The sequence below is a fragment of the Antechinus flavipes genome, chromosome 1 (genome assembly GCF_016432865.1).
Source record: "Antechinus flavipes isolate AdamAnt ecotype Samford, QLD, Australia chromosome 1, AdamAnt_v2, whole genome shotgun sequence".
Taxonomy (NCBI): Eukaryota; Metazoa; Chordata; class Mammalia; order Dasyuromorphia; family Dasyuridae; genus Antechinus; species Antechinus flavipes.
In genome coordinates, this window is record NC_067398.1 from 668715343 (window position 1) to 668734766 (window position 19424).

The 19424-nt window shown below is 56.3% G+C and overlaps 2 protein-coding genes across 4 annotated transcripts; one reads left to right on the plus strand and one right to left on the minus strand.

The window, feature by feature from the left end:
• Window positions 1-1260: 1260 nt before the first annotated feature.
• Window positions 1261-8833, plus strand: ANKLE1 (ankyrin repeat and LEM domain containing 1). 3 transcript variants are annotated; one of them, XM_051972111.1, is made up of 9 exons: window positions 1261-1444; window positions 1694-1846; window positions 2165-2270; window positions 2398-4057; window positions 4261-4426; window positions 6325-6484; window positions 6560-6689; window positions 6800-7062; window positions 7351-8833. In XM_051972111.1, exons 1-8 carry the CDS (start codon window positions 1299-1301, stop codon window positions 6970-6972), a joined length of 2694 nt encoding a protein of 897 aa, XP_051828071.1. In that variant the 5' UTR covers window positions 1261-1298; the 3' UTR covers window positions 6973-7062; window positions 7351-8833. The 3 variants fall into 3 exon arrangements, with proteins under 3 accessions (XP_051828071.1, XP_051828070.1, XP_051828073.1); XM_051972110.1 differs by having other exon boundaries at window positions 6800-7036; window positions 7115-8833; XM_051972113.1 differs by having other exon boundaries at window positions 4264-4426; window positions 6800-7036; window positions 7115-8833.
• A 129-nt stretch (window positions 8834-8962) lies between these two features.
• Window positions 8963-18306, minus strand: ABHD8 (abhydrolase domain containing 8). Its single transcript, XM_051972114.1, has 5 exons — window positions 17366-18306; window positions 12339-13095; window positions 11558-11728; window positions 10515-10731; window positions 8963-10086 (listed from the first exon to the last, which is right to left on the minus strand). The coding sequence occupies exons 2-5, from the start codon at window positions 13085-13087 to the stop codon at window positions 9922-9924; spliced, it is 1302 nt and encodes a 433-aa protein (XP_051828074.1). The 5' UTR covers window positions 13088-13095; window positions 17366-18306; the 3' UTR covers window positions 8963-9921.
• Between the last annotated feature and the right edge of the window lie 1118 nt (window positions 18307-19424).

A 19424-nucleotide genomic window follows, 5' to 3' on the forward strand; every position in this document is an offset into this window, starting at 1 on the left:
GAATTCCTTATCCTTTATTGAAAACAGAATAGATTTAGGCTTTTCCCCTGATGAGCAATTAGTGACCAAAGACTGGGGAAATAGTGAGGACATTGAGTATAGAAAAGAGATGAGAGAGGAATTGTTGCTGTCTTTAAATAGCTTGGGGCAGAATTAGCAATAGTCTATAGCTTTCCCTTCTGTATAAGAGTTCTTCTGACTAATGAGGCTGTTTAAAAATGCAGTAGCTTGCCTGGAGAGTGTACACTGTTCTAGAGTATTCAAATGTTGGTTCAAATAATATGGCAGACAGAAGGGATTCATCCCTCTTCTGGTGGGAGCACGACTGGAGACATTGGGGTTCCCTTTTGAATCAAAGATTCTGTAATAACTAAAAATACTTGAGCTTAAAATGTTGTGACCTGTCCAGAGAATGAGAGGACCATGACTACGATTTCAAACCCGAGAATTGATGGTGTCCGTGACAATTCACCAGTTTCTTCAAGACCTCCAGTGATGAGGAATTAATTGGCAGCCGTATTTCATCAAGAACTCCAAATATTAGGAAGTTCATCTTTAAAACGATTAGGTTTGGAACAGTCCCTAGGTACCAAGTATCCAACGGAACTGACTCCCCTCTGGTCAAGCACTATGGGCAATGGCCAAGCGCTGAGGAAGCGTTTATTCCCCGCCCTCCTTTAGCTGCGCTGTCAGTGCTGGAGACAAATATGGCCTCTGTGTTTCCCTTCAGGCTCACCTCTGCCACTGACTTGCCACTTACCCTTAGGAGGGAAATAGCCCGTCAAAGGGAAGCCCCTAAGGAAGCCTAGTTAGGACTGGACTGCTGCGAGGGGAGTCGGGAGCCCAGGGCCTCGCCCGCCTCCGCCTCAAGCTGCGGCCGCATCCCCTCCCCAAGCAGCCCGGCGGCAGTAGCCGCTTCCCTCGGGCCCCGCCCGAAACCTCCGGTAATCCCCTTCCAATCCTGAGCCCTCACTTGTGCGGTCGTGCTCTGGGCGGATGCCCCGGGACCTGAGGCCGGGAGAGCGGTCCGCCCCGGCCCACTGCGCGCGCCCGCACTTTATCGCTTCCCTCCAGGCGCCACCCAGCAGTTTATCGCCCAGGTCTGCGGCCCGGGAGCGGCGACGGCGGCGCTCCCAGAGCTCTGCCGGCGCAGGGCCGAGTGCGGAACGTCTGGAGCCGCTCCCAGAGCTCTGCCGGCGCAGGGCCGAGTGCGGAACGTCTGGCGCCGCCCCTTGCCGTAGGCCCATCGCGGGGCGGCCCGGGCCGCGCAGGCGCACGGAGCAGCGAGGGAAGTTCGAATGGCCGAGATGGGACCGTGGACAGCGGACTGGACCAAAGACAGCCCCGACTGCCGGGGCTCGGTCCGGCTCAGGGGAGCGACAGGCGCGGCCGCCCTGGCTCTGGCGCGGAGGCTCCGAGAAGCGCTGAACGCCGGCCAGGCTCGGTGAGAGGCCGGCCCGATGCATCCCTTCCACGCTGGGGCTAAGGGGTCCTCGGCCCAAAGGAGGGACGGGGCGAATTGCGTCCTCGGGCAGCTCCGGGGTCTGCTCTCCTGGGGCTCCGATGGGCTCCGGCTCTGCTCCTCCGGGGCCCGGGCTCGGCCGGGGCTCTAGGAGCTCTGCAGCCCGAGGCCCGGACGGAGCTGGCCGAGCCTGGCTCGGGCCCCACTCCAGTGGTTCTCTGATCCCTCCAGGGAGGTGGAATCGCTGCTGATGCTCGGGGCTGACCCCAACCTGGTGCTGCCGGATGGCGTGGCCGCAGTCCACCTGGCGGCGGGGAGCGAGCGGGACAGCGGCCTGCAGTGCCTCGCTGTGTTGCTGCGGCACGGAGCGGACCCCAACGCCCGGTACCGTGTCAGGACCCTGCGCCCAGCGCCCTGGACAGCCAGAGCCACGGCTTGACCCTTCCCCACGTAGTCCCGGAACCAGTCCCTTCAGTGAGACTAGATCCTTGTTCCAACTTCCCCTTCCCGGGGAGACCACCTCCCATTGAGCCTTTCTCCATAGGCCGGGTCCTGGGGGAAGGGAACCGACGTCCACCCTTAGTGCAAGGACCGCCCCTCCCCCTAAACCTGAAGGCGAGAGGGGGGGCGCGCGGCCCCGCTGCCAGAAAGCCCCCGGCTTAAGAGACAGCTAGTGATCCAGGCTCTCATGGCCGCCTCTAGGTCTGAGGATGCTCTGACCCCTGTGCATGTGGCTGCCTCCTGGGGCTGTTCCGAGTGCCTGAAACTCCTTCTGAGGGAAGGAGGCGACCCCGAGCTTCAGGACCAGGTGCCGGGCCTGGGTGGGGAGGGGGCGGAACTTGGGGTTCTTTGGGGGGTGGGCAGAGGCGGGTCTTCCAGAATGGGTCTGTAGCCCCCCGGGGCCGGGAGGGCTAGTCTCAAAGCTTTGTTCTTAGGATGGGAAAAGAGCGCTGGACCTCGCCGCGGAGCACGAGAACCAGGCGTGTGTGGAAATCCTGAGGGAGCGCGCCGGCTCCCAAGGGCTGCTCCCCGGTCCAGCCCTCCGCAGAGAGGAGGATCAAAGCGCCGGCTTCTCTGCCCCCAATGGAGAGGAGCTTGACACCAGCATCTGGGGACTTTCCGATGTGACTTCTAGCCCGAGGCCTCTGGGCAGCCCAGTCAGAGCCCAGCTGGATGGCCCCGAGGTGGGGGGTGAAGCGGTGGGGGCTGGGCACGCCCTCCCAAGCCAGGCTCTCCCAGCCCATCCTCAGCCCTCAAAGGGAAAAGGGCTTGGGGTGGATAAACTCTCTGGATCTGACTTCCGCTTCCCTGCCCCCCTCTTTCCCCAGCCCACTTCCTCACTTTCCCCAGCTCCTGCCCTGGGCTCTCTGCCCCCCTTGGGCCTGGAGGACAAACCCCCAGACCACAGCTGCCTCTCTCCCCCAGACCCTCCCTGTGAAGATCAAGATGAGACGCTGTCCAGCTCCCTCCCTGCTGCTAGGGACACTTCCTCCCCTGACTCCTTCCTCACTGCCGTGGAAGCCTTTGAGCCCGATGGCCACGGACCCGATGCTGTCCCGCCCACCCCCTCCGGCCCGGATACCATTGTGGCTGCGCCATCTCGGCCCAGGGAGAGGAGGAGTGGGTCCCAGCCGGGCAGCACAGAGAGCAGGGCTCCCCAGACATCAGGGCCCCCCAGGAGGGAGCTGCTTTATACAGCCCTGAGGGCTGAGCTCAGGGCCATGGCACTGAGTGCCGAGCCCTCCCAGCCCACTCTAGAGCGCCTGCTGCCAGCCAGGGTGGACCCTGTGAGCCAGCTAAATGCCCGGCTGAGGGGACTGGTTCTGGGTTCTCCCCCAGAGCCCCAAGAGTTGGTCACTACTGGGACTTCCTACGAGCTTCAGGGCTGGGTCTCCCACAATGGCGAAAGCTACAGGTCCTCCTTTTCTGACCAGAGAGTGAAACAGGGCCCACCCCCGAAGGTGCTGCCAGGAAGGGGTGGCCCAGGCTCCCTGAACAATGAGACTCCCAGGCAAGGGAAGCCCCCAACTCTGGGCAGGTTAGAAGAGGCCGGAGCGAGTCCCCTCCCTCCCCAGACTGACCACTCGGTAGCATTCCCTGGAGACGACCCATTTAGTGAGTTCCTGACCGATGACAAGACTTCCCAGAGCAGTGAGGATATGGATGGGGCCAGTGTGTGGCTGACAGAGGATGGGGAAGAGGAAGATGACCGCATCCCCAGAAGCTACAGGACCAGCTCCTGCCAGAATCGCATCGGGAAGCCTCCAGAGGCCCCTAGTCTAACCCTGTATCCTCGACTGCTCCCTGTGGGACGCTCCCCGCAGCCTTCTGGACCAGAACCTCTGCGTGCTGGGTCCAAACCCGGGCCCAGCTTCCTGGACCAGCGTCCACCACGTGTTGAGGACACAGACACGGATAGGCAATGTGGCTGTCATCCAGCCCTACCCTTCCCAGCACGAGGCCCTTCCACCCTGTCCAACCAGGAGCAGTCACAGCAGCGGCAGGCCCTTGGGGAGAGCCCAGGCCCGGGTCCCGCCTTCCCAGGACAATACCACCTCAAGCGACTGAAGGAGGGGAGCCCTGGGGGGCCAGCTGGTGAGTGATGGGTGATGGAACAGTCTTAGGGCCTTCCCAGTTATCCCGGAGCCTACCAGGCTCTGCCAGTGACTCACTGACACTGTTTCCTCCTGAAGGGATTCGTCCAGATAAATGCTGCTTCCCCCCCTCCCCAGTGAGTTCCCTGAGGAGGCTACACTGACCCCATTTTCTCTCCTGGTCTGGACATGGTCCTGCCGCAGCAGGATACAGCCGTGAGCTGACTCTGGCCCTGCAGACGGGCTGTGTGCCTAATGCCCAGGATGATGAGGATGTCCTGGCTCAGCAGTTCGACCAGCCAGACCCAACCCAGAGGTGGCGTGAGGGGACCGTGAAGTCAAGTTTCACCTACCTGCTGCTGGACCCCAGGTATGTGACTCTCCGGCAGAGGGGCGGGGGGTCTCTGCATCTCTGGAAGAAAGAGCCTTGGCTGGACAGTCCCCTGGGCTCAAGCCCTGGCTCCTTCTGGTGACTCTGAGAGAAGCTTTCCCTTCCCCTGGAGCTTGGTTTCCTCAACTGTAACCTAAAGGGACAGGTTTGATAGTGAGGTGGCCCAGGGCACAGAGCTCTGGGCCGGCATCGGGAAGACCCGAGTTCAAATAATGCCTCAGACACTTCCTAGCTGTGTGATCAGTCAGTTCACTTGTATGCCTTAATCCCCTGGAGAAGGAAATGGCAAACCCACTGCAGAACCTTTGCCAAGAAAAACCCCGTGGACAGTCTTGGGATGCCATGATCCACAGGATCACAGAGTCACAAAGACTGAGCAATGACAAAATCCTGTCCAGTTCTAATGTGTTCTTCCAATTTAAGTTCTAAAATCCCTCTCACAACCCTAAAATTCTGTGTTCTAAGGATTTCCCCAGCCCTGACCTCCTGGGTTCTAAGGGCCTTCCCAGCTCTGACATTCCCTGTTCTAGGGTCATCCCAGCTCTGATATTCTGTGTTCTAAGAGCCCTCTCAGCTCTGACATCCCCTGTTCTAAGGGCCCTCCCAGCTCTGACATTCCCTGTTCTAGGGTCATCCCAACTCTGATATTCTGTGTTCTAAAGTCTCTCCCAGCCCTGACCTCCTGGGTTCTAAGGGCCCTCCCACCTCTGACATCCTGGGTTCTAAGGGCCCTCCCAGCCCTGATCTCCTGGGTTCTAAGGGTCCTCCCAGCTCTGGCATCCTGGGCTCTAAGGGCCTTCCCAGCTCTGACCTCCTGGGTCCTAAGGGCCCTTTTAAGTCTGATATTTTAGTATTCTAAGGCCCCTTCTGGCTCTGACAGTGTTCTAAGGGCCTTTCCAGCTCTAACATACTGTAGTCTATATTCTTTGGATCCTTCTAGCTTCTTCACACAACTACATGAAAAGGCTAAGTTCATTAAACAAAGGGGAAAAAGTGAAATAAAGAAAGCTTCACTATTTATAAATGGACATGGGAAAACTGATTGGTTTGTTAAAAGAGAATTCTAAGGGAGTGAGAGAGTCATTAATAACTGGTGAGAATATGGAAAAGACCAATAGTAAGGCTTTTTTTCTCTTTTTTTCTTTTTAGGTAAATGGACAAACAGTAGGGTAGGAAATGTGTCAGACCTTCATCCTGAATTCCAGCTTTATGGTAGACTTAAATATAAGAAAGAACTACTACCAAAAAATGGAAGGAAATGGAATGTTTTTGATCTTAATTGTAGAAGGAAGCTGATTTTTCCTCCCTCTCAAATAGAAGGAATCATTAAGGACAGGATAGATGTCTTGATATAAAATGTTAACATGCTTTCCAACAGAAAGAAATGTGATCAAAATGAAAAGAAGGTAGATTGGGGAAAAGTTTGTGTCAGAAATTAATTTGAATTAAAAATTCACCATCTAAAATACATGAGAAGTGTTTAAAAAAAAAAAAAAACATAGAAAAGTGGCTCCTAGTCCTTAATGGATAATGGAACAGGGCAGTGGCGGTAATGGAGTGAAGGGGGTTTGGATACTATCAGAGCATTGAACATTCATAGGTAATTTAAGACAAGGCTTTTTAAATTTTGTCCAGTCAAGACCCTTGTTTACCCAATAAATTTTTATCCACCCCAGGTGTTTAAAACAAGTATACAAAATAAACCATAATTTTGTCACCCCCATATTCAGTTACAAAACCCCATATGGGGTCACGAACCACAGTTTAATAATTTAAGAAGCTGGAATTGAGGAAAAGTATAGGGCAGACTGGTACTATGAGTAGCATATGTTGTGGAGGATTTTCCCCCCACAAAAAAATCTATGTTTTTACCCCAGGGTGACCCAGAACCTACCCTCCCAGTGTCACATCCTGAGCCCAGCTGAATGCTTCCAGACCTTTATACGAGCCATCTTCTACGTGGGTAAAGGCACTCGGACGCGGCCATACTCCCACCTGTCCGAGGCCCTGCGCCACCGCCGGGACCGGCAGAAGCAGGTGCTGGGGCTGCAGGTGCTGGGAAGCGGGGGTGACTGCACTGATGGATCTGTGACCTAATCTCTCTCTTCCCAGACTTGCCCCAAGGTGGAGCGCATCCTGGACATTTGGGCAAGTGGCCACGGGGTGGTCTCCCTGCACTGCTTCCAGAATGTTGTGGCGGTGGAAGCCTATACGCGGGAGGCGTGTCTGGTGGACGCCCTTGGTGGGTACCGGTCGGGGCCCTGTCCCCAAACCCCTCCCCGGGGAAGACCTGGGGCCTTGCCCTGCGTGGGACAAGTTCCCTCTGTGTAGATGGGGCCTTTTTCTCTCCAGGGACGCAGGTGCTCTCTAATCAGAAGAAGGGCCACTACTACGGGGTGGCGGCGAGCTGGCCGGCTCCACGGCGCAGACGGCTGGGCGTGCACCTGCTGCACCGCGCGTTGGCCATCTTCCTGGCGGAGGGGGAGAGGCAGCTCCGGCCCCCGGACATCCAGGCTGGCACCTGAGGAGCATCAACCTCGGGCTGCTGAAACTGGGCCGTGAATGGCTCCGTCTCTCCCCGGCACCCAGGTCAGACCCCGAGTGGGGACACCCAGGTCGGACCCCGAGTGGGGACACCCAGGTCGGACCCCGAGTGGGGACACCCAGGTCAGACCCCGAGTGGGGATGGCCAGGTTGGACCCCCCCAAGTGGGAACGCCCAGGTCAGACCCTGAGTGGGGACATCCAGGTCGGACCCCGAGTGGGGACACCCAGGTCAGACCCGAGTGGGGACACCCAGGTCGGACCCCGAGTGGGGACACCCAGGTCGGACCCCGAGTGGGGACACCCAGGTCGGACCCCGAGTGGGGACACCCAGGTCGGACCCCGAGTGGGGACACCCAGGTCGGACCCCGAGTGGGGACACCCAGGTCGGACCCCGAGTGGGGATGGCCAGGTTGGACCCCCCCAAGTGGGAATGCCCAGGTCAGACCGAGTGGGAACACCCAGGTCGGACCCCGAGTGGGGACGGCCAGGTCGGACCCCGAGTGGGGACACCCAGGTCAGACCCTGAGTGGGCAGACCCTGAGTGGGCAGACCCTGAGTGGCCCTCAGACAAGGAGGCTGGCTCTGCGGGTCTGCCGGGGACACTTGAGCTCCTCTCCAGTGTTCACTGAGACGGTCACCAGCCCTGTGCAGCCACGTGGGTTCTGAGTTATGACTGCTGGGAGCCGCCCAGCGTGGCTCTGCTCGGCCTACAGCGGGGGGGTCAGTTCTGACGAATTCAGCAGCCCCGTTTCTAGGCCTTCAGCCGCAGCTGGGAGCAGCCAGTGACGTTCTTGGCTGGCGGTCCCATTTCTTTCTCTGTGGGACAGCTACCTCTATAATCAGTGGGGTCAAAGGCTCTCTCCCAGGAAAATGGCGCACTGGCTAGCTTCCCGCCCGGTTCCTGGCTCTGGGGATACAGGGCCCAGGACTTCCAGCTGTCAGTGCTGTTAGTGGCCAAGGGGTTTTCAACAAAGCCTTGTGACATGGATGATGGAGGCCTTAGCCGTAGATTCCTAGCATACCAACCATGGGAGGGACCCCACATTCTCTCCACCTGCTTCCTTTTATAGGTCAGAAAACAGGCCTACAGGGAGGAAGGGACTCTCATGCCATCCTACTTATAAATCAAATATCAGGGCTGTGACTGGGACCCAGAGAACCTGCCTCCAAGCCCCAGGCTCTTTAGGCCAGGCTGTGAGCCTGCAAGAGGACCCCATTTACAGAAGCTAGTTTTTTTTCCTTCGATTTTAGCCACGAAGAACCTTTGTCTCAGAGGTATTTGCCCAAGATCACTTCTGGAGCTTCGAAGCGTGCCTTGTTATTCTTCCCAAAGCCTAGTGAATGAGCAGGCTGACAAATGTCCATCCTGACTCGGTGGGTGATAGAAAAGTTAGGGACCATGTCAGAGGGAGTCCATCATAAACCAAGCACCTGCTCATGCAGACAAAGCTCGAGGACCCAGATGATCCCCAGCAGGATCCCACCCAAAGTGGGTGAAGGGTCTTCCCAATAGCATCTCCTTAAGGTGAACTTTCTCCCATCAGGGTCTTAACTTGAGGTCTATGGAACCTCTTCCCTTATTTTTGGAGGCCTGTGGCGTTCCATCTAATCCCAATAGCATCTCCTTAAGGTAAACCTTCTCTCACCAGGGTCTTAACCTGAGGTCTATGGAACCCCTTTTCCCTTTCTTTTGGAGACCCAGGACCACACAGCTACTGTCTGTCTGAGGTGTTCTCGGGCTGGCATTCTATCCAGCTGCCCCCCTCTGTGAACTTTTTTAAAAATGTACTAATTTGATAATTATTTCAATCTAATAATTGATTATTATTTTCCTTTGTAATCTCATCTCTTTTATTTGATGCATGTAAAGGCATGTTTCTGAGCAGGGGGCTCGCCAGAAGTAGCAGGATGGATCTGGGGGGTCAGCTCCATGCCGGGAGTCCAGTTCACAACACACAAAGCCCGTGAATGACGCTGATTGTCACATTTATTGGGCTATAGCTTGTGGTCTGAACAATCCACATCTGCTTCCCCACCAGCCCACCCGCTTCCATCCCTGACCCCGCGGGCAATCGTCTCCCGTCTCAGGCTGAAAAAGGTTTTCCAGCTGGGAGGAGCGCCATCGGGGGGAGTAGGTGTCCCTGGTCAAGTGGGGGGGAGGAAGAGAAAGGCAGGGAGGGAAGGAGAGTCCTTCCCCAGGAGCAGCCGTGCCGATGATGGGGAGAACTCTCAACTTCTAGAAATCAGTCCTCAGCCAAGAGACACACAAGACAGATGCCCAGTGGGGAGACAAAGGAGACCTTAATACTGAGCACTGGAATGGGGGTGGGGAAGTTGCAACATGGAAGGAGGCGAGTTTCTGTACAAGGTCCTTAAATATAGAGAGAGGGTGATTCCAGCTCTCTAGAAATATGGGGGATGGTGCAACTAGTCTTGCTGGGGGGTAGCCGGAGGCCACAGCTGAGCAGGGGAAGGGTCTTCCCCACTGCTGTTTTGGCCAGCCTGGGTGGGTGTCAAACCCTTCCAGAAAGCCAGGCCTGGCCAGTCTCTCTCCCAGGAGGGTAGGGGTTTATCCCTAATTTCCCGGGCGGTCTGCCTCGGGGACCCCTCTCCCCAAATAGCGCCTACAGGTACGCAAAGGAGACAAGCAAGAAAGGGGGGTGGGGTTGGGGGAGGCTTCAGCCCCCTCCTCAGTGGCCAGTCTGGCCCTGCTGGACAACTCCGAATGCCACTGGGCAGCCCCCTGTGGGCGCCTCGATCCCTGGATGGGGAGGGGCCCCCTCATCGTGGCTTTCCTCTCCCCCTCCATTAGCCGGAGGGAGGGCAACCATGGCCCTCCCTGAGGCCCGAGGGAAGGCGCCTTCTCCTGCAGCTCCCCGCCTCTTGAAAAGCGCCCCATCGGTCTGTCTGTCCGTCCGTCCATCCACTTTATTTCTTCTCGGTGGCACTGGCATCGGGATGTGCAGGAGGTCCCAGGACCTCTGGCTCCCACAGAAGGAATTCATGAAGTAGCGTGTTGACTGTCTCTGGACATTCTAGCATCACCATGTGGCTGCCCTCATCGATGAGCTTCAGGAAAGCTAAGAGGAGGATCTGGAGGAGGGAAGGCCAGAAGTCAATCCATCCAGCCCCAAGCCGCGGCACAGGTCCCCCAAATGGACCCTCCTCTTCAGAGGAACCAGGCTCCCTCACAAGCTAACCCAGCCCAGCCCTCTGAGATGGCACCAAGTGGCATTCTGCAACCTGACTTTCCCCAAGGAAGTCCTTCCCTCAGCCTCCCACAGCGTCTGTTCAGGAATCCTTTTCTCTTCATTCCTTTGTTCATTTACCTCAAGAACCAGGATTCTATCCCTCCTCCAGGGCTCCGTCCCCCTCCTCCAGGGCTCCATCCCCCTTCTCCCAGGCTCTGTCCCCCTCCCCAGGGGCCCAGCCCCCCCTCCCCACAGCCCAGTATTTCCGGGGCCCTTGCAGCTCTTCCCCTGGTGACAGAAAGGGCGGGGCTGTCAGCCTGTCCTCCCTACCTCTGCCATACGCTGGTCCTCTTCCACAGGCACAAATTTGTCGTGCATGCCGTGCACCAGCAAGACAGGTACCGTGAGCTCAGCGTGGTAGACCTCATCCCCTTCTGGCCAGTACTGCCCACTCATCATGGCCCGAAGCACGAAGGATGACACGTTGAAGGCGTTGCCCTCCTTCAGCAGTTGTTTCTCCTTGGCCCCCTGGCGGGCAAAGCCGGCCCTAAGGGGGTAAAGGGGGGTAGGGGAGGAAATCAGGATCTGTGGCTGAACCACAGCATCCCACCCGCTCTGAAATCAGGGGCACGTCCCCTCCTGGATCACCCCATGGGCATCATGGCCGGCCTGTAGCCGGGATACCTCCCTTTCAGGGTCACCCTGAAGGGGAGGGGAACTGTTCCCTTTAAGATTATCACTGAAACTGTTCCCTTTTGGTCTGTGATCCCCTTTGGAGTCTCAGCCCCTGCTGGGGAAGGCACATCCCCCAGGTAAGTTATCTTTTGGGGTTGCCAGAGCCTTTGATTCAATCAGAAATCCTGGTCCAAAAGCACCGCTTTGGAGTACTGTTAATTCCAAGTGGAGATCCAGGCCCGATACCGATAAGCAGCTCGGCCCGGGAACTCCCGCTTCCTTTTCAACCCAAAGCCTCAAGACCCCTTTTAAAGGGCAGTTTCTGAACTCCCTCCTTGCAGAAGGTCCCCAGCAGCTCGGGCCCTGCCCGCTGAGAAGGCCTTCTCTGCTCAGTGTCAGCCTCCATTTCCCTAACAGGACTTTGCCACGAAAGGAGTCATCTCAGCAAAACTGGCTTCCTGTCCAACACAAACTTTCCGCTTTGCCAATTAGTAAGTGGGGTTTCGTGAATTCTTTCATGAAGAACCTGCGCCCACCCTAAGGGGATTTTAACAACTCTCTGATCCACCCCACGGGCACCTGCCAGCCTGGAAACCAGGACATATCAGGACACCCTGCAGGCCTCGTGCCCGCCCTGAAGTCAAGGCCACCCCCACGGCAGAAGCCCCCTCCACAGAGACTGTGGGCCCGGGTCTCACTTGAGGAAGCTCCAGGCCAGGCAAGGAGAGAGGCATCGGAGAACACAGGTGGGCATGTTGAAGATGGAGCACAGGCTCGGCTCCAGGGCCGTGGGGCCCCCACCATTGATCATGATCACCTTATGAACCAGTTCCGGGTACTCGTGGGCCAGAAATGTGCAAAAGGAAACCCTGCAGCGGGGGAGAGGGGCTGCTCAGAGCGCGCAGGAAGAGGCAGGGTCCCTGGGACTCCTGCAGAGCCCCACCCCCTCCTCACAGGGCCACCCTGCCCCTCACTTCACAAGCATTTAAGAGCCAGGCACTTCGTGTGAGTCAGTCCTATGATCATAATCATTAAGTACCTACTGTGTGCAAAGTGCCCAGGAGGCCAAATAAAAATTAAGTCCCTGTCCCTGGAGGGCAGGGGCAGTTGGGGGAGTGGGTACCCCTTACAGCTATCCCCCGCTTTTTAAATCAGGGAAATGGCCCCTGAGGCAGCTTGGCCAAGGCTGTGTGACAATGGTGGCTGAGAGGACTAAGCCCAGCCTTCTCCGACCCGGAAATGGCGCCCCCTACTGCTCCCCAGTGCCCCGGACAACGACGACGCTCCCTCCCCACCCCCACACTCATGCTCCCTCTCCTCTGCCCGCGGTGCCCCCCCCCATGCTCCCCTCCTCCCCCGCCCCCATGCTCCCCCCTCTCTGCCCGCGGTGCTCCCCCTCCCCCGCCCCCATGCTCCCCCCTCTCTGCCCGCGGTGCTCCCCCTCCCCCGCCCCCGGTGCTCCCTCTTTCTGCGCCTCACCCGTAAGAATGCCCGATGAGCACATTCCGCCTCTTGGCGTAGCGCTTGAAGATGGCGCGCATGTCCTCGGCCAGGGCGTAGAAGGTGTAGGCGGCGGCCACCTGCGGGGCCGAGCTGGCGCCGTGTCCCGCCAGGTCCGGAGCCACCACCTCGTAGCCCAGGCCCACAAAGAAATCCAGCTGCTCCTTCCAGATGGCCAGGGAGCCGCCCACGCCGTGGATGAAGAAGAGGACCACGTCGGCCTGGGCGCCCTTGCAGCTGGTGACGCGCTTCTCACAGTCGATATTGATGGTGCGCTTGGGGCGCCGCGCCCGCCGCCGCCGCCCCGCGGGCCCCGAGCCCGGGCGGGCCCCGTCCCCCGTGGAGGACACGTTCCCCAGGGAGGAGGAAGGTTCGGGCATCTCCAGCTCCAGCGTGGAGGCCGGCTCCCCGATGCTGCTGTAGCCCTGCAGGAGGTCGGATCGCAGCACGTCCCCGAGGTTCTCCACCACCAGCTGCCCGTTGCGGTAGACGGTGATCCGCCGCTTGCAGTGCACCAGGCCGCCCCGCTCCCCCTCTGGCTGCGGCGGGGCTGGGGGCTGGTCTCCCACGGGCGGGGGGCACACGTGCTTCACCCGAAGGATTCTCCCCGGCTTCACCTCCACAAAGGTGTAGCCGTCGCTGGACTCGACGCTTTCCAGAGGGCCCACGGCGTTGGCTGCCGAGCCCAGGAGGCAGCACATGATGCCATCGGCCACACCGGTCAGCATGGTGTGTCCTGGGGGGAGAAAGGGCCGCGGGTGAGGACGGGCCCCAAGCGGGAGCCTCGGGTCCTCCTGCAGACTTCCGGACAGGGCCGGAAGGCAAATGGCATGGGCTGGCAGCAATGGAAGGCTCTTGGGTGGAGGACTGGTGCTGGAAAGGACCGTGGAAGTCATCGGGCCCAATCTTATTTCCTGCCAGATCCAGCAGTCCAGCTTCCATGTCCCAGGGCCTTCCCAGCTCCAACAGTCCAGGTCCCATGTCCCAGGGCCTTCCCAGCTCTGACAGTCCAGGTCCCATGTCCCAGGGCCTTCCCAGCTCTGACAGTCCAGGTCCCATGTCCCAGGGCCTTCCCAGCTCTGACAGTCCAGCTTCCATGTCCCAGGGCCTTCCCAGGTCCCATGTCCCAGGGCCTTCCCAGCTCTGACACCTTAGGTTCCATGTTCCAAGAGCTCTCCGGGCTCTGACATGTCATATTCTAAGGGCCTTTTCAGAGCTATGGTATAATTCTATGATTCCAAATTCTACTAGAGGGCCCCTAGGTGGCGCAGTGATAGAACACCAGCCCTGAAGTCCCGAGGACCTGAGTTCAAATCTAACCTCAGACATCTAACACTTTCTGGCTGTGTGACCCTGGGCAAGTCACTTAACCTCAACTGCCTCAGGGGGAAAGAAAAAAAAACTTTGTCCCTTGACTTGGAGATGGGTTCAAGTCTAAATTCTACTAGATCTTTAAGTTGCTTAGAACTTGATGGACCCTTTAGATTAATCCTTGGGAGATCTGGAACAATAAATGAGTCTTACCTGAAGAAGGTTCACACCCTCTCACCCCACCCCCTTTCCTCTTCTCTGTCTGTCTCTCTCCCTCTCCCTCCCTCCCTCTTTTCTCCTCCCCCCCATGTACACACAGCACTGTCCACTAGCACCTTGCCCTATTCCCCTCCTTTGTTAAGGATATATATATATATATATATATTTTTTTTGCTTTTACAGTGCCGAATTCTCCTTTATTCTCTCTTTCCCAGAGAACCATGGAGGGGAAATGGTTATGTCTCAAAGCCCAGAGTTTCAGAGTTCCCTGGGGAAGGAGAGAAGGCAGAGGGTCCCTGGCCGGGATCGATGGGCTCCGGCTGGCCCTCAGCTGAGACTTGGTGTCTCTGTGGAGGCCTCGGAAGGAATTTCCAGAGCAGGGATCAGGGACAGAGTCCAAGTCTGTAGGCCGTCCTTTCCATACCAGCCTCCAGGGGATGCTTTCTCAGCCCTATGGGGGAGTGGATGGAGGCGCTGTGCCGGGCTAGGAAAACAACCCAACAGCCTGGTGTAAAAAGCCCAGAAATGTCTGGGTGGAGGGGACATGCCAGAAGTCACCTCACTCAGGGAGTCTGGCCTCAAAAACAGCATCCCGCCAGGGGAGGGGGCAGACCCCACTCCGGGCGGTCCTTGCTCGTGGTGGGCGAGGGAAGATCCTCCCAAATGTCTGCCCTCGCCGCTGTTCTCACTTCAGAGAAGGGTGGCCGGGGAGCAAGGGAGGCCCCAGCTCCCTATGTGAGAACTGATTGGATTGGGGGGATGGGCAGAGCTTAGGGCAAGGTCCCTTGATCCCAGAGGTGGAAGTAAGTAAGTAAGCTCCAAGGCTGGAGGGGCTAGCTAGGGTCAGCACTCGAGGGACCTTTGGGGGATGGGGGGGGATCCTAGACTCACAGCGTTAAAGACAACATGAGAGATAAAGAGGGACAGACCTCGACCCAGGGAAGAAGCGGGGAGGGAGCTGCTCTTTGATGGGGAGGACGGTTTGATTTGGGGAAACAGATGGGATATGGTAGAAGAGCATAGGAGAATAACACTAGAGGATATTCATTCTTTCTTTCATTCCTTAGGTTCAACCAATATGAAGTGCCTGCTGTATGCAGAGCAGCCCTGGAACTGTTTCATTCCCTTAAGTGACTGCTGTATGCAGAGCAGCCCTGGAACTGTTTCATTCCATTAAGTGACTGCTGTATTCAGAGCAGTCCTGGAACTGTTTCATTCCATTAAGTGCCTGCTGTATGCAGAGCAGTCCTGGAACTGTTTCATTACATTAAGTGCCTGCTGCATGCAGAGCAGTCCTGGAACTGTTTCATTCCTTAGTTCAAGAAATATGAAGTAACTGCTTTATGCAGTGCAGTCCTGCAACAGTTTCACTCCCTAGTTCAACAAATATTAAGTGACTGCTGTATGAAGTCAGGAGTCCAGAATGCAAACTCCAGTTCCATTACTATTTGACCTTGAAGTCATTTAACCTGTTTGGACCTCAGTTTCTTCTTTTGTAAAGTAAGGGAGGATTGGGTTAGCTGATCTTCTAGTTCTAAACTTAAAATTAAGATCCTATGATAATTGGTGCTAGGGAAAAGATGAAAGTAACATAAGACAGAGGCCCTGCCCTTATAGGATTCACAGTCTGGTATATATAGTTAGGATTTTTAATTATATTACACAAATGTTTTGCTTTGGTTTGGGCTTTTTATTTTTGGTCCAGACCTGTGATTTCATTGGTAAAACAAACTTCTAGCCATCCAGAACTGCCCCTTGGAAAGTTAAGAGTGTGGCAGGGGATGGGGAAGGGGGATGCATTGGGATGAAATCACTTGCCCAGGGTCAAACAACTCAGTATACGTCAGAGGGAAGACTTGAATCCAGGTCAGCTCTTTAATCTACCACATTAAACTGCCTCTTGAGTATTTTAGAAAGGGGCAAAATCAGATCTCTAAGGTCCAAGAGAAAAGTCATGAGGAATCAGGCAGATATGGAAGAGATCGTATTTGATTTCCAGAGGCAGCGAGGGGCAGAAAGAGGCCATTCCAGGCCTGCACAACTGCAGGGAATTAAAAGAGCAGAAGAGCACCAGAGAGCTTTGAGGGACAGAGCTATCCAATCTGGCTTGATGGGTAATCTAATACTGAAAAGCTAAATGTGGTGCAAGATTTCGGAGGGCTTGGATGTCAGCTGGATGACAGGAGGAGGGTTCGGGTAGATGCCGGGGAAAGGTGTGGGTGACGAGAGACAGGATGTGGAAGGGAATATGCGGGGAGATGGGAATGTGGAAGTGGGAGGGCCATGGAAGAGGAAACACTTGAGGATGCAGGCTCCATTGTGATGTGGGGAGGGGGAGGCACACAGTGCTTAGAGGAACAGGGACTGGAGGACCGGGAGCCTGGAGAGGACATGGAGATATAAGTAGAGGACAGAGGGATAAAGACACAGGGAGAGACAGGGAAAAGAGGCGCTGGAGACAGGGGATGTTAAGGGGAGGAAGCCCAAGAATGAGACAGGGAGGGCTAGGAACCAGGATGAGGGAGGCTTGCATCCTTCTGCCTTTCCCTTCAGCCCCAGCCCCCCCCCATTGGTAACCATAGTAACGAGGCTGTGGCCCTGCCTGTCTGTTACATAACAGACATCCTTGGGCCTTGGGGAACACTGTCCCCCCCCCAGGGGAAGGTCACCCTCCTTATAAAGTGGGGGCACAGCTTAGTCTCCCAGTCCCAGGTCACTTTCTCTCAGCCTGTCCTTAAGGTCCAATTGGAGGTGTGGGGGGAGGGGAATCTCTTCCAGAGCTGCTCCAGCCCCACTGGTAGAGCCTGGGCACAATGGGGGGAGGGAACCCAAAAAGACAATCGGGAGCCAGACGTTCTGGATTCTCCCCTTAATGCAGAGGGAGGTGCAGCTGAGGCCTGAGGCAGGGGCGGGAGGGGATCTGGGCTGCGTCCTCCCGCGACTGCCTGGGCCTTGGCCCCCATCCTGGACCTGCAGTGACAGCACAAATGGGGGGTGGGGGCGGAGAGGAGGAGGGGCGGCGGGGTTAGGAGGCAATTGGTAGAGGCATCTGGGAGCCCCAGGGTCCAAGTCGGATTCTTCTCCCCCCTCCCCGGCCCTGCGGCTCTCAGGGATCACCCCCATTTCCCGGGATCCCATCTTTAATCCCCAGGCTCCCATCCCTGCATCCTAGTCCCCGGAATATGATCGCGGGAGGTTTCATCTTCACCCCTCCCCCTAGCCAATCACTCCCCCCAGTCAATGTCTCTCCCATCCCCCATCCTTTCTCTGGCTCCAGGGGGCCTCCTTCCAGATTCTATGCCCACTGCCACCCCACCCCCCGCATCTTTGCCCCCTAATTGCTTCTGCCATCGCCTCCTAGGTACCCCTTTTATCCCCTTCAGGAAGCTCCGAACCCCCAATCCCTTCTCATGCGCGCGCCCCCCCGCCCCAGACCCCCTGCTCCCCATGCCCGGTCAGTCGTCCTTCGGGCTCACCTCATCGGTGGCCCCCGCGGGCCGGAGCTGCAGGCTGCGGGGGACCCAGGAGTCCGGGCATCGACAGCGACATGCAGTCGCTAGCCTCTACATGGTGGCGGCCGCCTGTCGGAGCAGGGGTTAGAGGGCTCCGGCCTGCTTCTTCCAGGCCCGCTGCCCGGCTGGGGGCGCGGGGGTTCGGGGCGCTCGGGACTCGCAGAGCTCAAGGCGCTCGCATCTCGTAGCCATAGAGAGCGCCTAGGCCCTTTAAATCCCTCCCGGGTGGGAGGGGTGGGGGGGGCAGAAAGAGCACAGCTACGGGACGGGCAGGCTCCCGAGCCAATCCGCAGCCCCGGCAGGCCTGGCCTAGATAGGAGCCAATCAGAAGCCTCGTGGAGGGAAGGGAGGCGGGCACAGGGCAACCTCCCCCCACCCACCCCCACCTCGTCTCTCCTAACCTAGGTGCGCTGAGCTAGTAGTCTGGGTCTTTGGAGGGGAGGGGGTCGCCTGGAGGTCTCCAGATGCCCCCGCTGGAGGGGAATTGACTCGTCCCTTTGCCCATACCTTGACAGAAACTCTTTTCTACAATATCTTTGACAAAAGGTCACCTGGCCTCCGCTTGAATAGCTCTCTGGACGGGGAGCACACTACCTGCTGACCCATTCCCCCGGGGGTAGCGCTGATTGTTACATCAAAGCTTAAATCTGCCTCCTCGCCGCTCGCACCCACTACTCCTCGCTACTCCCGGACTAGCGGACCCGCCCAACCTTGTCCCACGCTTAAAGTCAGCTATCACGCTCTCAGGCTCCGCCATTCCTCCTCTCCGGGCGCCTCCAGGAACCTTCCTCGAGGGTTCCAGCCAGGAGTAATCGACCCTTTTCTTCTTCTAGGAGATGGATGAATTGAGAGTCGCAGTGTCAGACTTGGAATCCTGTCTCTGCCCCATGATCTTAGGCAAGTCAATCCTTCCCTCACCTGTAAGACCCGGGGTGGGGGGGGGAGGGGGATTAAAGGACCTCCGTCCCAGGAGTCGCACAGCAAGTCCGCTTCATTCAGTTCATCCAACCCTCACTAATTAAAATCCATCCCGTGCTAGGTCCAGGGACCAGAGAGAAAGCAACAATAACAATTACACCGTACTGGGGGGATGCTGCTTTTAACAAACTGCTCTCCTAAAGGAAAAAATAATGACCCGACATTTTAAAGTTTCATCCATATTATTAACATTTTCTCCATCACTTTATCAAATCCAGACAATCAAAAGATACTAAATCAACCCCTGATTTTTGTAGCGTTTGCCAGTTTCCAAGCTGTAAATACTCACACTGAAAATTGAACGAACCGATCTCCAGCCTGTTCAGCAAGTTTCAGCCCAGCCATATTTTATACAAGCACATAAGTAAATTAATATAAAGTAAGGTTTTTCTTTTGTTTTTGTTTTGATCACTTCTCAATGATTTCCCATTGCTCCAGCTCCATTGTAACAAACAAATCAACCCAATTAGCAGCTCATGACTCATTTGAAACCTGTCTGATACTTTTCAGTGGAGAGGCCTGTTTCATCATCAGTCTTGTGGAGTCATGATTGGTCACTGTGTTGATCAAAGTTCTGAAGCATTTTGGTATTGTTGGGGGGTGGTGGTTTGTTCTTGTTCTTGTGTTTTTTTTTTTTTTTATATTTTTAGCTTGCTTTCTGGTTTTATTTCATCTATACTTGTTAGCTACAATGCTATGGATCACATTTCACCCAAACCCTCTTTCTCTCCTTCCTTCCCCAGTCCCTTATTTACAAAGAAGAAAGAGCAGAAAACAGATTAGTAAAACACATCAAAAGTGTGAAATCCTTTCTTTCTGGAAAGTCCAGATTTTGTCTATATTGTTTCTAGGAATTAATCCGGGAATTTCTTTCATGGGATGATCAGTGGATTCCTTCTATTTCTATCTTGTCTTTTGATTTTTAAGAGATCTGGACAGTTTTTTGGTATGATTTAAAATGTTTGATGTCCAGGCTCTTATTTAGATGATGGCTTTTATGCATTTTAGGCAATTTTAGGTAAATTATCTTCATTATTTTCCAGGT

What these genes read in the sequence shown, in the direction of transcription:
- ABHD8 (XM_051972114.1), bottom strand. Translation starts at nt 13,087, where the DNA reads ATGCTGACCGGTGTGGCCGATGGCATCATGTGCTGCCTCCTGGGCTCG. An exon ending in CTCATCGGGCATTCTTACGG is followed by an intron (nt 11,729 to 12,338) that starts GTGAGGCGCAGA and finishes CCCCCGCTGCAG; the next exon opens with GGTTTCCTTTTGCACATTTC. An exon ending in CTGGCCTGGAGCTTCCTCAA is followed by an intron (nt 10,732 to 11,557) that starts GTGAGACCCGGG and finishes TTACCCCCTTAG; the next exon opens with GGCCGGCTTTGCCCGCCAGG.
- ANKLE1 (XM_051972111.1), top strand. Translation starts at nt 1,299, where the DNA reads ATGGCCGAGATGGGACCGTGGACAGCGGACTGGACCAAAGACAGCCCC. An exon ending in GGAGCGGACCCCAACGCCCG is followed by an intron (nt 1,847 to 2,164) that starts GTACCGTGTCAG and finishes GGCCGCCTCTAG; the next exon opens with GTCTGAGGATGCTCTGACCC. An exon ending in ACCCCGAGCTTCAGGACCAG is followed by an intron (nt 2,271 to 2,397) that starts GTGCCGGGCCTG and finishes CTTTGTTCTTAG; the next exon opens with GATGGGAAAAGAGCGCTGGA.